Source organism: Rhincodon typus, chromosome 19 (genome assembly GCF_021869965.1).
Source record: "Rhincodon typus isolate 14 chromosome 19, sRhiTyp1.1, whole genome shotgun sequence".
In the NCBI taxonomy this organism is placed as follows: domain Eukaryota; kingdom Metazoa; phylum Chordata; class Chondrichthyes; order Orectolobiformes; family Rhincodontidae; genus Rhincodon; species Rhincodon typus.
This window is the reverse complement of record NC_063350.1, coordinates 1,812,556-1,825,951: the sequence shown is the minus strand read 5'-3', so window position 1 is coordinate 1,825,951 and position 13,396 is coordinate 1,812,556. Positions and strand designations below refer to the sequence as shown.

General features: G+C 42.3%; 1 protein-coding gene across 1 annotated transcript in view; it reads left to right on the top strand.

The window, feature by feature from the left end:
* Positions 1-13,396, top strand: part of chd6 (chromodomain helicase DNA binding protein 6) — a 234,949-nt gene that overhangs the window by 28,821 nt on the left and 192,732 nt on the right. Inside the window, exon 3 of the mRNA XM_048608166.1 lies at positions 3,926-3,982. Within this exon, the coding sequence (XP_048464123.1) occupies positions 3,956-3,982 (27 nt within the window). The 5' untranslated portion in view covers positions 3,926-3,955. The remainder of the gene's footprint in view (positions 1-3,925; positions 3,983-13,396) is intronic.

Sequence of the window (13,396 nt, the reverse complement as noted above, 5' to 3'; positions counted from 1 at the left end):
GACCTACACTCACCTTTACTGGCTCCATCCCTGCCTCTTTGACCTGTCTGTCTCCTCTCCACCTATCTTCTCCTCTATCCATCTTCTATCCGCCTCCCCCTCTCTCCCTATTTATTTCAGAACCCCCTTCCCCTCCCCCATTTCTGAAGAAGGGTCTAGGCCCGAAACGTCAGCTTTCCTGCTCCTCTGATCCTGCTTGGCCTGCTGTGTTCATCCAGCTCTACACCTTGTTATCTCAGGATCTTGATCAGATGGGCCAGTGGGCTAAGGAATGGCAGATGGAGTTTCACTTCGATAAATGTGAGGTACTGCATTTTGGAAAAGCGAATCAGGGCAGGACTTATGCACTTAATGGTGAGATCTTGGGGAGTGTTGCTGAACAAAGAGACTTTGGAGTGCAGGTTCATAGATCCTTGAAAGTATCGTTGCAGGTAGATAGAATAGTGAAAAAGGCGTTTGGTATGCTTGCCTTTATTAGTCACTGTGCTGAGTATAGGAGTTGGGTGGTTATGTTGCAGCTGTACAGGACATTGGTTAGGCCACTTTGGGAATACTGTGTGCAGTTCTGGTTTCCCTCCTATAGGAAGGATGTTGTGAAACTTGAAAGGGTTCAGAAAAGATTTACAAGGATGTTGCCAGGGTAGGAGGGTTTGAGCTATAGGGAGGCTGAATAGGCTGGGGGTATTTTCTCTGGAGTATTGGAGGCTGAGGGATGGCCTTTATGGAGGTTTATAAAGTCATGAATGACGTGGATAGGGTGAATAGGCAAGGTCTTTTCCCCGGGGTGGGAGAGTCCACAACTAGAGGGCAAAGGTTTAAGGTGAAAGATTTAAAAGGGACCTAAGGGGCAACTTTTTCATGCAGAGGGTGCTGAATGTATGGAATGAACTGCCAGAGGAAGTACAATGACAACATTTAAAAGGCACCTGGATGAGTATGTGAATAGGAAGGATTTAAAGAGATATGGACCAAATGCTGGCAAATGGGACTAGATTAATTTAGGATATCTGGTTGGCATGGCCGAGTTGACCGAAGGGTCTGTTTCCATGCTGTACAGCTCTATGACACTGTGGTATGGTAGTTAAGTTGAAAGATCAATCATGGTCTTATTGAATGAGGATCAGGCTAGAAAGGCTGAATAGCTGACTGCAGCTCTTATTTTGTTTTGTGTGACAGCTTTCTTGATTCTTCCTTGAAGCTGAATTCAGGAACTTCAAGTTCCCACTTAATCCATTCTATACTGACCAGAATTTGATTCAGTATTTCAGTAGTCAATGCTTTGTGTAAGCTCATTATTTCCTCCCGCCCCAGTTCTGATAGCTGTGTGTTCGTCCAATTTAATGACGTCATCCATTTTGATGAAATTCTGTGAGTCACTTTCCTCTTCACATTTGAAATTTTTCATTGTTTGCTCTCTAAACTTATAGTCTAATCTCCTGTTGGATTTGATGTCAGATTCTAAGTGTAGAATTGTCCTTCTATGATCCACAAAGACCATTATCTCAGTAGTTGTATCTGACATGACCACATTCTCATCTTCCTTCAAGTAGAGAAGATTAAAGCAGTGACCTAACTGAGCATTTGAAAATGATCTAGGACGTTGATTAAGATATGTAGTGAGAAACAATTCCCACTAGTGAGGAAAGTATGGAGTTAAAATGTATGTCAACATGCACCAATAGCAAGCAATAAGGAAGACCTCAATTGAGTGGTTGGAGAATAAAAGTGAAGACATTTTGCTACAGTTATGTAGAATTTTGGGAAAGACACATGTATGCACAGATTTCATCTCCTTCCTTAAGGAAGGTTACAGTTGTACTAGAGTAGGTGCAGTGCAGATTGATTCCTGTGGTGGGATGATTGTCTTATAAGGAGAAAGAAGAAAACAGCCTGTTTTTTCACGTGGAGCTTAAAAGGATGAGCAATGATCTGAATGAAATGTATAATGTTTTTAGAGGGCTTAGCAGGGTAGATGCTGACAGATTGCTTCCAGAACCAGGCAGGGAAACAACACTCCCACTAAGCTCTCTGACACAATTTTAACCCCACTGCGAAGCCTCTTCTAAGGATGCCTAGCCTGAAGAAGTTACCCTCCTCCCTCTGGACAAAGCTCCGGGGATCTCTCTCCCACTGCAACTCTCCCGTAACCTCTTCGGCCTTGAAACCCCATTTCTGATGATGGGTCTAGGCCCGAAACGTCAGCCTTCCTGCTCCTGTGTTGCTGCTTGGCCTGCTGTGTTCATCTAGCTCTGTACCTTGTTGTCTCGGATTCTCCAGCATCTGCAGTTCCTACTATCTCTCTCCCACTAAGCTGTGTGGCCGTTCAGAAGTTATGCTCATGCCACTAAAGTCATTCATTTATTCAGTGCACCTCTAGAAGTCACTGCACAAGGAACTTGGTATCATTTTAGGATGAGTTTGTCTGTTTAGGACTGAGCTGAGGAACAGTTATTTTTCACTGAAATGGTTGTCATTGGAAAAATCCAAACTGTGTAGCTGCTGAGAGATTGAGGACTTTCAAGATGGCGATTGATAAATTTTGCAGCATTGATTTTGCACCATCCATGATATAATTGAGTGGTGAAACAGGGATAAATGACAGTCATGAGCCTAAGCCTTTCTGCGACTTCCTTGCCTGCTCCACACTCCCCGCTAACCCCACCACCCCGGCATCTTTCCCTGCAACCGCAGGAAGTGCTACACCTGCCCCGACACCTCCCCCCTCGCCTTCGTTCAAGGCACAAAACAAACCTTCCGTATTAGATGGGTTCACCTGCACATCCGTTAACATGGTCTACTGTATCTGCTGCTCCCGAAGTGGCCTCTACATCGATGAGACCAAGCATAGACTCAAACCATTTTGTGGAGCATCTTCGCTCTGTACGCAACAAACAACAACACCTTCCAGTTGCAAACCATTTTGACTCTCCCTCCCACTCCTTGGGTGATGTCCATCCTGGGCAGCATCCAGCATCACAATGACGCCACCCGCAAACTGGAGGAGCAACACCTCATTCTGCCTCGGGAGCCTACAACCCGATTGGCCTAAACACAGAATTCACCAGTTTTAAAATCTCCCCACCCCTGGCCTCATCTCGTGTCCAACCGCCGCCCCCCCGCCCCTTCTCATCCCCGCCTCCTTGACCTGACAAAATCTGTCCATCCTCTCTCCCACCTATCCACCCCACCCACCTCACTGACCAATCCCCACCACTCCCTACCTGCACTCACTTATCACCATCCCACCTACCTTCCCCAGCCCCACCCCTCCTCTCTCTATTTATTTTGGAGCTCCTTTCCCCCTCCCCATTTCCGAAGAAGGGTCCCGACCCGAAACGTCAACTTTCCTGCTCCTCTGCTGCCTGGCCTGCTATGTTTCTCCAGCTCCATGCTGTGTTATTTCTGACTCCAGCATCTGCAGTTCTTGCTATCTCTAAGCCTTTCAGTTCCTCTCATCATTTCTACAGTTCTTAAAGTGCATCATTAGTCCTGCCTTCCAAGATACGTCCTAATGTTGTACCCAATCTGTGTATCAGGTCTTGGTAGCTGTGTAGGCTTTCTTTGTCTTTTGCTCTGAACCTACAACTTTTTTGCGCTCTGCAGCTGTCAGCATGATTTTGGTGACACTGTCAAAATTTCTGCAGGTATAGGGAGAACACTCATGCACAAACCTCACTCCTCGTTATGTTAGTTATTGTTTAACATAGTAAATTGCTATGTTAACATTATTATTCAATTTTGCTTTCAGCTGTCACAATATTTGTAGGCTGCAACACTAGGTGGCTCTGTGGGCAAGCAATCTGGTGTATCTATTTCCTTGATTGACCATCACTATCGAATGGGAAAATTGCAATTAAACAATTTATTTCTTTATGTATATGTCTGATAACTTTAACTGACAATCCATGTAATTCTATCATTGCAGATACTAAGCTGGCTATATGAAAACTAGATCATGAAAATACAGAAGAAAGAAAAACTGGTGAGTGTACCAATCTGATCTCCCATTTCCTGTTTTATATCAGGACTTAACAGTATGTTTTTGTGAAATGGCCCTGCCTTCTGACTTTTTCCACTGCCTGGTTTCCACTGTGGCATTTACTACATGCTGGTTACTCTCTAGTGCCGTTTTCTTCACGTGTGCGCCTTGGCAGTCTGTGTCAGTGGGCTAGTTGCCTGCGGGGAAAGTGGGTGTTACGTCACGGAGACACGCTATCCTATCCCCTTCACTTGACTGCTGTGCAAGCAGTTTTGATAGGCAGCTGGAATCTGATCCCAGGCCCTGGCTGTTGGAGTTTTTTTTCTTTACTTCTTTGTCTTTCCAAAGCAGAGCAGTGAAGGCCAGTTGTGATTCAACTCACTAAGATCATGTAACTCAGGCAGATTGGGGTTTAAATTTGGGGTTTTTATTGTTCTTATGTATTAATCTAACGACTGTAATAACTTCTTTAGCTATTACGTGAGATGGTGGGTCCTAATTCAGGAGTAAACTTCGACAGCGAATAAAAAAAATTTACAGGAATGTGGGAAAAGATCAGGGGTGTTGGACTAACTGATTTGCTGCTTGAACTAGCAAGTGCTATTTGCTGAATGGCCTCCTGCATTCAATATTCTATGATTCTATAATTATCTGTGCTCCTAATTGCAGTTGTTGTCACGGCGTTTTTGGTTTCCCATGGTAACAACTTGCAGTGTTCTCTGACGGAGTATAGGATGGGATTTGCAGGGGATTGCTGCTTGGTGCAGGGTTTCGGGTGTGAAGTTTCTTTGTCTGATATATCAGACCGCTACACTAAGCATATAAGTATTTTTGTTTTACTTAAGGAGACAGTGAAAATGCTGGTGTGATTATGACAGGACTGGTAGATAAAGCTGCTGTTTATTTTCTCTTAATATGCAGGATCCTGAGCTTTTATAGCTAGACGCAGAGAATACAAAAACAAGGAAATGGTGCTGAACCTCTATAAAACATTAGTTTAGCCTTAACTGTAATATTGTGTTCTGACTACCACACTAATAACAGAATGTCAAGACTTCAGAGGAGGTGCAGAGGGCAATTATTAATAAGGGACCAGGAATAGGGGACTTCAGTTACAGGCTGATTACAGCTGACTAGAATTAAGGTGAGGGGTAATAGATTTGGAGTGGATGTAAGGACAATTTTTTTTCACCCAGAGGGTGATGGGAATCTGGAACTCACTGCCTATAATTGTGGTAGAGGAAATATTCATTACATGTAAGAATTATTTAGGAGTGCAGTTGCAATACCAAAGCATAGAAGGCTGTGGGCCAAGTGCTGGAAAATGGGATTAGAATAGTTAAGTGGTTGTTTTTGACTGGTGCAGACTCAATGGGCCAAAGGGCCTTTTTCTGTGCTGTAGACCTTTGTGACTCTATGAAAAGATCGGGGAAGCTGAGATTGTACTTATGGCAGATTTAACCGAAATATTTAGAACTGAGGGGTTTCGACAAGAACGAACTGAAACTGGACAGGAGGAGGATCGATTAGCAGAGAATATAAATTTCAGATAATTGGCAAGTGAGGAAAGATAATTTTTAAGCAACGAGTTGTTCTCATTTGGAATGTGTTGTATTTGAAAATGAAATGTATCTGCAGAGATCTAGGAAAGAGCAGAAAGTAGGGCAAATTGAATAGTTCTTTCAAAGAATCAGCTTGGTTAGGGTGGGCCAAATGAGCATCCTGTGCTGTACTGTTCTATCTAAAAAAGATTTAGGCTTTTAGAAGAGGTTATCAGGTCTTAAAAGTTTACTTTATGCAGTAACTTACTATGTGTACAAACATGTATATAAATCCTTTGCAAAGTAGTGAGATGAGTCACTAGTTAATTTTTGATCATGGATCAGGGAATTACATTGGTGTAAAGACCTTCCAATGCTTCTTTGAACATAGGATCTTTAACGTGCAGTTGAAACTGTGTTGTTGGCTAATGGAGTTAAGTTTTTGAGGGAGATGAAGGGATACAACATGAATCTTAGTCTTTTGTGTTGTCAAAATACTAGTACACTGTATCCAAGGCAGACTGCAGAAGGACCTCTGCTAGTCCTGTGAGCGCAGTAACAATCTGCATTTGCAAATTATCATCCTGTGTGATCTATTCATTGGTAATTCCTGCAGCTGGTGGACAAAGCTTGACAGCTTGGCTCCTGATATCTCACCTGCTGTTTGAAAAAATAGCTAAATATCATTTGAACTCAGGTTGGATAAAACACCTGAGCCGTGAGTGCTGTATCCTTGGCTTTTGAAAGAAATGAGAGGAGATGGCACAGAATCTGGCCACTTTTTTTTTCAGTACATCTGTGTAGGTTACAGTGTTGGTAGGGAGTAGCTGAAGGGCAAGAGGTGTAAACCAGCTAACAACCGGACAGTTAGTCTAGTGGCGTCTCTGGGTAAACTCTTCAAATCTACAAGTTCAAGACTTCAAAATGCATGAGTTAATTGAGCGTGAATTGATTTGTGCCAGGCAAGTTGTGTTTGGCAAATATCATGTTTTTATTTTTAAAGGTACTGATTAAATTAATGATGTGGTGATATGTAAATTCAAAAGAGATTGGATGTATGTTTGTAATGATCAGGGATTAATCATCAGGGAAATGGTAACAGAAACTCTAACAGCTTGAATAAAGTGTTGAATGTAAGATTGGGAAGAAAGGGTCAATGTAAACAGGTGTTGCTTGGCCTGCAGAGCTGGAAGTGACATTCCCAGGGGCTAAAATTGTTTGAGAGATAGTAGGAACTGCAGATGCTAATGGTAAGATTCTTGGTAGTGTGGATGAGCAGAAAGATCTCGGTGTCCATGTGCATAGATCACTGAAAGTTGCCACCCAGGTTGATAGCATTGTTAAGAAGGCGTACAGTATGTTAGGTTTTATTGGTAGAGGGATTGAGTTTTGGAGCCATGAGGTCATGTTGCAGCTGTACAAAACTCTGGTGCGGCCGCACTTGGAGTATTGCGTACAGTTCTGGTCACCGCTTTATAGGAAGGATGTGGAAGCATTGGAAAGGGTGCAGAGGAGATTTACCAGGATGTTGCCTGGTATGGAGGGAAGGTCTTATGAGGAAAGGCTGAGGGACTTGAGGCTGTTTTCGTTAGAGAGAAGAAGGTTAAGAGGTGACTTGATAGAGACATACAAGATGATCAGAGGATTAGATAGGGTGGACAGTGGGAGCCTCTTTCCTCGGATGGTGATGGCTAGCACGAGGGGACATCGCTTTAAATTGAGGGGTGATAGATATAGGACAGATGTCAGAGGTAGGTTCTTTACTCGGAGAGTAGTAAGGGCGTGGAATGCCCTGCCTGCAAAAATAGTAGACTCGCCAACTTTAAGGGCATTTAAATGTTCATTGGATAAACATATGGATGATAATGGAATAGTTTAGGTTAGATGGGCTTCAGATTGGTTTCACAGGTCGGCGCAACATGGAGGGCCGAAGGGCCTGTACTGCGCTGTAATGTTCTATGTTCTATGCTGGAGAATCTGAGATAACAAGATGTAGAGCTGGATGAACGCAGCAGGCCAAGCAGCATCAGAGGAGCAGGAAGGCTGACGTTTCGGGCCTAGACCCTTCTTCAGAAACCCAGGGGCTGTTGATCTCAAATTGTGCATCAGTAATTTTGAGTTTGGTATAAGCAGTGCAATCACAAGATAATACAGAAGTATTGAGATTAGTGAACTGTGCAGCAAATGGTAGAAGACATTTGGAGGATCAACAGCAGTGGAATGGGCAGAAAGTGGCGTTTTTGTTAAAGTCTGAGTAGAGCAGTTTGGGAAGTTAAATAAGGATTTGCAATTCATAGTGCTTTCCATAACTTCAGGATGTCTGAATGAACTTCATAATTAATTGTCATTTTGAAAATTGAATGCTGTTATAATGTAAGAAATGCAGCAGACAATTTACACACAGTAAACTCTCTCAAACAGCAATGAGATAAATTAGATAACCTGTGGGTGGAAGGAAGAAATGTTAAGCTGCTGGGTTAAATTCCTGTGCTCTGTTCTACTCAGTCTGTTGGTGATGGAAGGATTCAGAGTCAGTCTTTACGAGGCATATAGCACTGATGTATATCTCCTAACTCTGTAGATGTTTCTTTAAGTCTTTTTTAGATGTTTAGATGTGTTGCGAAGTGTCCAGGGCAAGTGGGTTTTCACCCTGGATCTTCTGGCACCTTTCTATGAAGCCCTTGAAGTGTGTATTTAAGTGTGAGAAAGCAGTGAAGCCAAATTAAACCAATTAAACAAGTGACAGCCCTGGATGGTTTTTTTATTAATTAACCTGTTCAGAGATGTATTACACACACCTGGAATAGGTGGGACTTGAACCTGGTTCTCCCATCTCCAGAGACAGGAACACTACCACTATATCACAAGAACACCCCAACAGCCATAGGGTAACTATACATAATCAATGCCCTCTATCTGTATAGACTTAAATTCAATTGACAAAATCGACAAGTTGTTCTTGAAAATATTCTTTTGCAACCTGTGAGAGGAGAATGGAGCAGAGATAGTAGGAACTGCAGGTGCTGGAGAATCTGAGATAACAAGGTGTAGAGCTGGACGAACACAGCAGGCCGAGCAGGAAAGCTGACGTTTTGGGCCTAGACCCTCCTTCAGAAAAAATTCTAGGCCGGAAACGTCAGCTTTCCTGCTCCTCTGCTGCTTGGCCTGCTGTGTTTATCCAGCTCTACACCTTGTTATCTCAGAGAAGAATGGAGCATTAGTATAACTTCAGAAAGGCAAAATCTCAGACCAATTCCTGTGCTGTCATAATGGACCAAATATCTGAGAATTTAATCGATTCTCTCTGTCTGTGACTTTTTTTTTAGGGATTTGATATCTTTTTATTTCTATGCCTTGCTCCATTTTGACAGCTATATTCCCAGCTGTGAATGCGTACAGGTGATTAACATCGCAAATCTGTGAGAAAGTAACATACAAGTGATGTGTTGTTATGGGTGACCTGCCTGTTGCAGTGCCACACTAGGCAGTGTGTTGTATCCCAGAGCCTCCACTGATCCTCTTCACAACAAAATAACTGAGCTGCATTTATTTGCTTATCTTGTAATCTCATCAGGAATACAGCAGTGAATTATGTTCCCTGGAGCTTCCAAAGTAGCATCCTTTATTATTAGAAATGTCCTCATTTTTTAGTTTTCCTAAATTTTAATTTCCTTAAAGGTCTCTGAACTTCCTCAAAGTCCCTTCACAGATCGCAGCTAATCCTAGTCTTCACTTTAAAACCTACTTCCTAGTGCACAATTCTGGTAATAGGAGTTTAAAAAAATCTTGACTGCTTGCATTTCTGCAACACATACTCCCTTACCACCTGCCACTGGGAACTATGCCATTACAGGCTTCAATGCTGAGCTCTGCAATTCTATTCTAAACCTCTTGTTTCTTGTTCCTCTCTTACTATACTCTTAATATCTGCCACCTTCCTCCTGGTCACCTGCTCTACCACCTCTGGTAACTTGATGCCAGGTTTTCATTGCCCCCAGTGATGAAAGGGAAATTTTCCTAAATTAAGGATGCTGTATGATACCAGTTTATTTCTGAGACAAAGCCAATTTGATTATTCCGACTGTGAACCTGCATGAACTCTGCTAAATCACCAGACCACGAACTGACCTTTAAATATAAACTGAAAGAACTGCGGACGCTGGAAATCAAAAGCAAAAACAGAAGTTGCTGGAAAAGCTCAACAGGTCTGGCAGCATCTGTGGAGAGAAATCAGTTAACATTTCGGGTTCAAAGACCCTTCCTCACTGACCTTTGGTCATTCCTGATCTGCATTGGTTAGTTTCACATGAAGGAGTGAACATACCATCTGAATGGGATGCTATGTGCATTTTTTAACTTTGGGGAAGGATTTTCTTACCACTTAACATGAACTGAATTCAAGAGGGGATGTGAGAGTGGACTGCCCTTGATGTCAAGGCCACATTTGGCCGAGTGTGGTATCAAGAAGCCCTAGCAAAACTGGAGTCAATGGAAATTGGCAGGAAAATTCTCTGTTGGTTGGAGTCACACCTGGCACCTGGTTGTGGTAGTTGGAGATTGGTCTTCTCAGCTCCAGGACATCTCTGCAGGAGTTCCTCAGGGTAGTGTCCTCAGCCGAACCATCTTCAGCCGCTTCATCAATGACCTTCCCTCTACCATAAGGTCAAATGTGGATATGTTTGCTGATAATTGTACAATATTCGGCAACATTCATGACTCTTCAGAGACTGAAGCACTCCAAATGCAGCAAGGCCTGGACAATACCCAAGTTTAGGCTGACATGTGGCAAGTAACATTCATGCCAACTCTCGAGACAATCTGACCATTGTCCATTGATATTTAATGGCTTTACCATCACTGACTTTACAAAGGTCAACATCCTGGGGATTACCATTGATGAGAAACTGAACGTGTCCAGCCATATGATTATAGTGGCTACAAGAGTAGTTCAGAAGCTATGAATCCTGCAGCGAGTAACTCACCTCCTGACTCCCCAGAGCCTGCCCACTACCTACAAGATACAAAATTCAGAAGTAGAATGGAATGCTGTCTACTTATCTGCATGAGTGCAGCTCCAATAACACTTAAGAATCATAATACCATCCAGGACACAGAATCACAGAAAATAGAAACAGCAGTAGGCCATTTGGCCTTTTGGAGCCTTCTTCACCATTTATTATGATAATGGCACCATCCAACTCAAGCTGTCCCCACTGTTCACTCATATCCTCTGACCTGTTTAGCCCCAAGTGTTGTATCCAATTCCTCCTTGAAATTATACAGCTTTGTCCTCAATTGCTTGCTGTAGTAGCAACTTAGCAACTTCTACAAGCTTACCAATCACTAGTTGAAGAAATTTCTCCTTATCTCGGTTTTAAATGGTTTACCCTCTATTCTTAAACTATGATCCTTGGTTTTGACTCCCCTGCCATTAGGAACATGCTTCCTGCATCTAACCTGTGAAGTCCTTTATTAGAATTTTATCCATTTCTGAGATCTCTTTCTCTGCACCCCCTCGCCCCTGACCCCGACCGCCACCAAATTATTCAGAACTCCAGTAAACATAATCCATTGAATTTTCATTGTACATCACTCCATCCCAGGAAGCAGTTTGGTAATCCCATGCTGCACTGCTTTGATAGCAAGATCATCCTTCCTCGGGTAAGGAGATCAAAGCTGCATGGTCTATGAGGGCATCCAGGTCTTGTTGCACATATTTCCCCCTTAGATTTTCTGAATGGCTATAAATTGTTGTACTATTTTGCTACCAAAGTGGATAACCTCACATTTATTCAGTTATACTGCATCTGCAGTGAATTAGCCTACTCACTCAGCCTGTTCAAAACACACTATCTGCATCCTCCTTGCAGCGCACCCTCATACCCAGCTTTGCGTTATCTGCAAGCTTGCATTAAGTTCCCTCATCTAAATGATTATTATACGTTGTGAATAACTGGTGTCTCAGCTCCGAGCCCTGCAGTACCCCACTAGTCACTGTCTGTCTGCCATTTGGAAATGACCTGTTTATTCCTACTGTTTCCTGTCTACCATAGTTTTCTATCCAACACAACACACTGCCCCAATCTTTAATTTTACAGACTAATGTGTGACTTCGTCCAAATGAACCACGTCCACTGACATCCCCTCATCAACTCTTCTAGTTCCATGCTCAAAGAATTCCAGTAGATTTATAAAGCATGATTTCCCTTTTATTAATCCATGCTGACTGTCTGATCCTGCCACACTTTTCCAAAGGCCCAGCTATTAAAATATATTATAATGGACTCTTCTCCAATAACAATGTCAGGCCAACTGATCTTTAATTCCCAGTTTTCTCTCTGCCTCCCTCCTTTAAACAGAGGGATTACGTTAGCTATCCTTCAATCTGTAGGCAACTGTGGAAGACACTGTAGAATCTTGGAAGATGACCACCAATGCACGTGTTATTTCTGGGATCACTCCCTTAAGTACTCGAGGATATAGATTATTAGGGCCTGGAGATTTATTGGCCTTCGATCCCATCAATTTCCCGACAGCATTTCCCTACTAATACTTCAGTACTTCCCTCTCACTAGAACCTGTGCTCCCCAGGTTTTTCTGGTGTGTTATTGGCATCCTTTGCGAACTCAGAGCCAAAGTATGAATTTCATTGGCCAGATCCTTTGTTCCCCATTATAAATTCCCATGTTTCTGACTGTAAGGGACCTACATTTGTTTTCACCAACCTTTTTCTCTTTACATACCTATAGACATTTTTTACAGTCAGTTTTTATCTTCCCCACAGCTTACTCTATTTTCTCTTTCTTAATCAATCACTTTGTCCTCCTTTTCTCCATTCTAAACTGCTCTCTCTCCTCAGGTCTGCTGTTTTATTTCTGATCAATTTATATGCCTTTCTTGAATCTTATACTACCTCTCATTTCCATTGTGAGCCTTAGTTTGGCCTCCTTTCCTGTTCAGCTTTTATGCCAGACAGGAATGAACAATTATTTCAGTTCACCCCAAGTGCATATTGAATGTTTGCCATTGCCTTTCCACCATCATCCTTTGAAGAAATGTTCCCCAATTTGTCATAGCTAGCTTACGCCTCATTGTAATAGTAGTTTCCTCTCTGTATTTAGATTCAGGTTCCCAGCCTTGGAATCAACCATGTCACTCTCTATCTTGGTGATGAATTCTATCGTATTATGGTCACTTATCTGGATTGTCAATTATTTCTTATTAACCAGTACCCAGCTGGAGTGACCTGTTCTATGGTTGGTTCCTTAAAGTATTGGTCCAGAAAATCATCCATATACATTCCAGAAATTTCTCCTGTATGGTATTGTGACTATTTTGATTTACCAAATCTATATGCAGATTAAAGCCACCTATCATTACAGACGTTCTACTTTTGCATACATCTCTAATTTCTTGTTTAATGCCATTCCCAACAGTTTGGGGTCTATATACAATTCCCACTAAGATCTTTTGACCATTGCTATTTCTCAGCTCTGCCCTTACAGATTCCATATCACTGGAGCGAATGCCTTTCCTCACTATTGCATTAATTTCCTCTTTAACCAGCAATGCAAGTCCGCAGCCTTTTTCTTTCTGTCTGTCTTTCCTGTATACTAGATTTTCAGTTTCCATGTGTCTGTAATTCTGGCTATATCATCCCCATTTTCATCTGTTTGCATGATTAATTCATCCACTTAATTGCAAATCCTCCATGTATTAAAACACAACGCCTTAAGGCTTGTTGTCTTAGCATTTCTTGTTCTGTTCCCACTATTTTTTTTTCCATTGAGTCCTGCTTGATCCTGGCCCTTGATTTCTCAGCCTGTTACTTTGCTTATTCCCCTTTCTGACTTTTGTTCTAGACCTTGATTCCCCT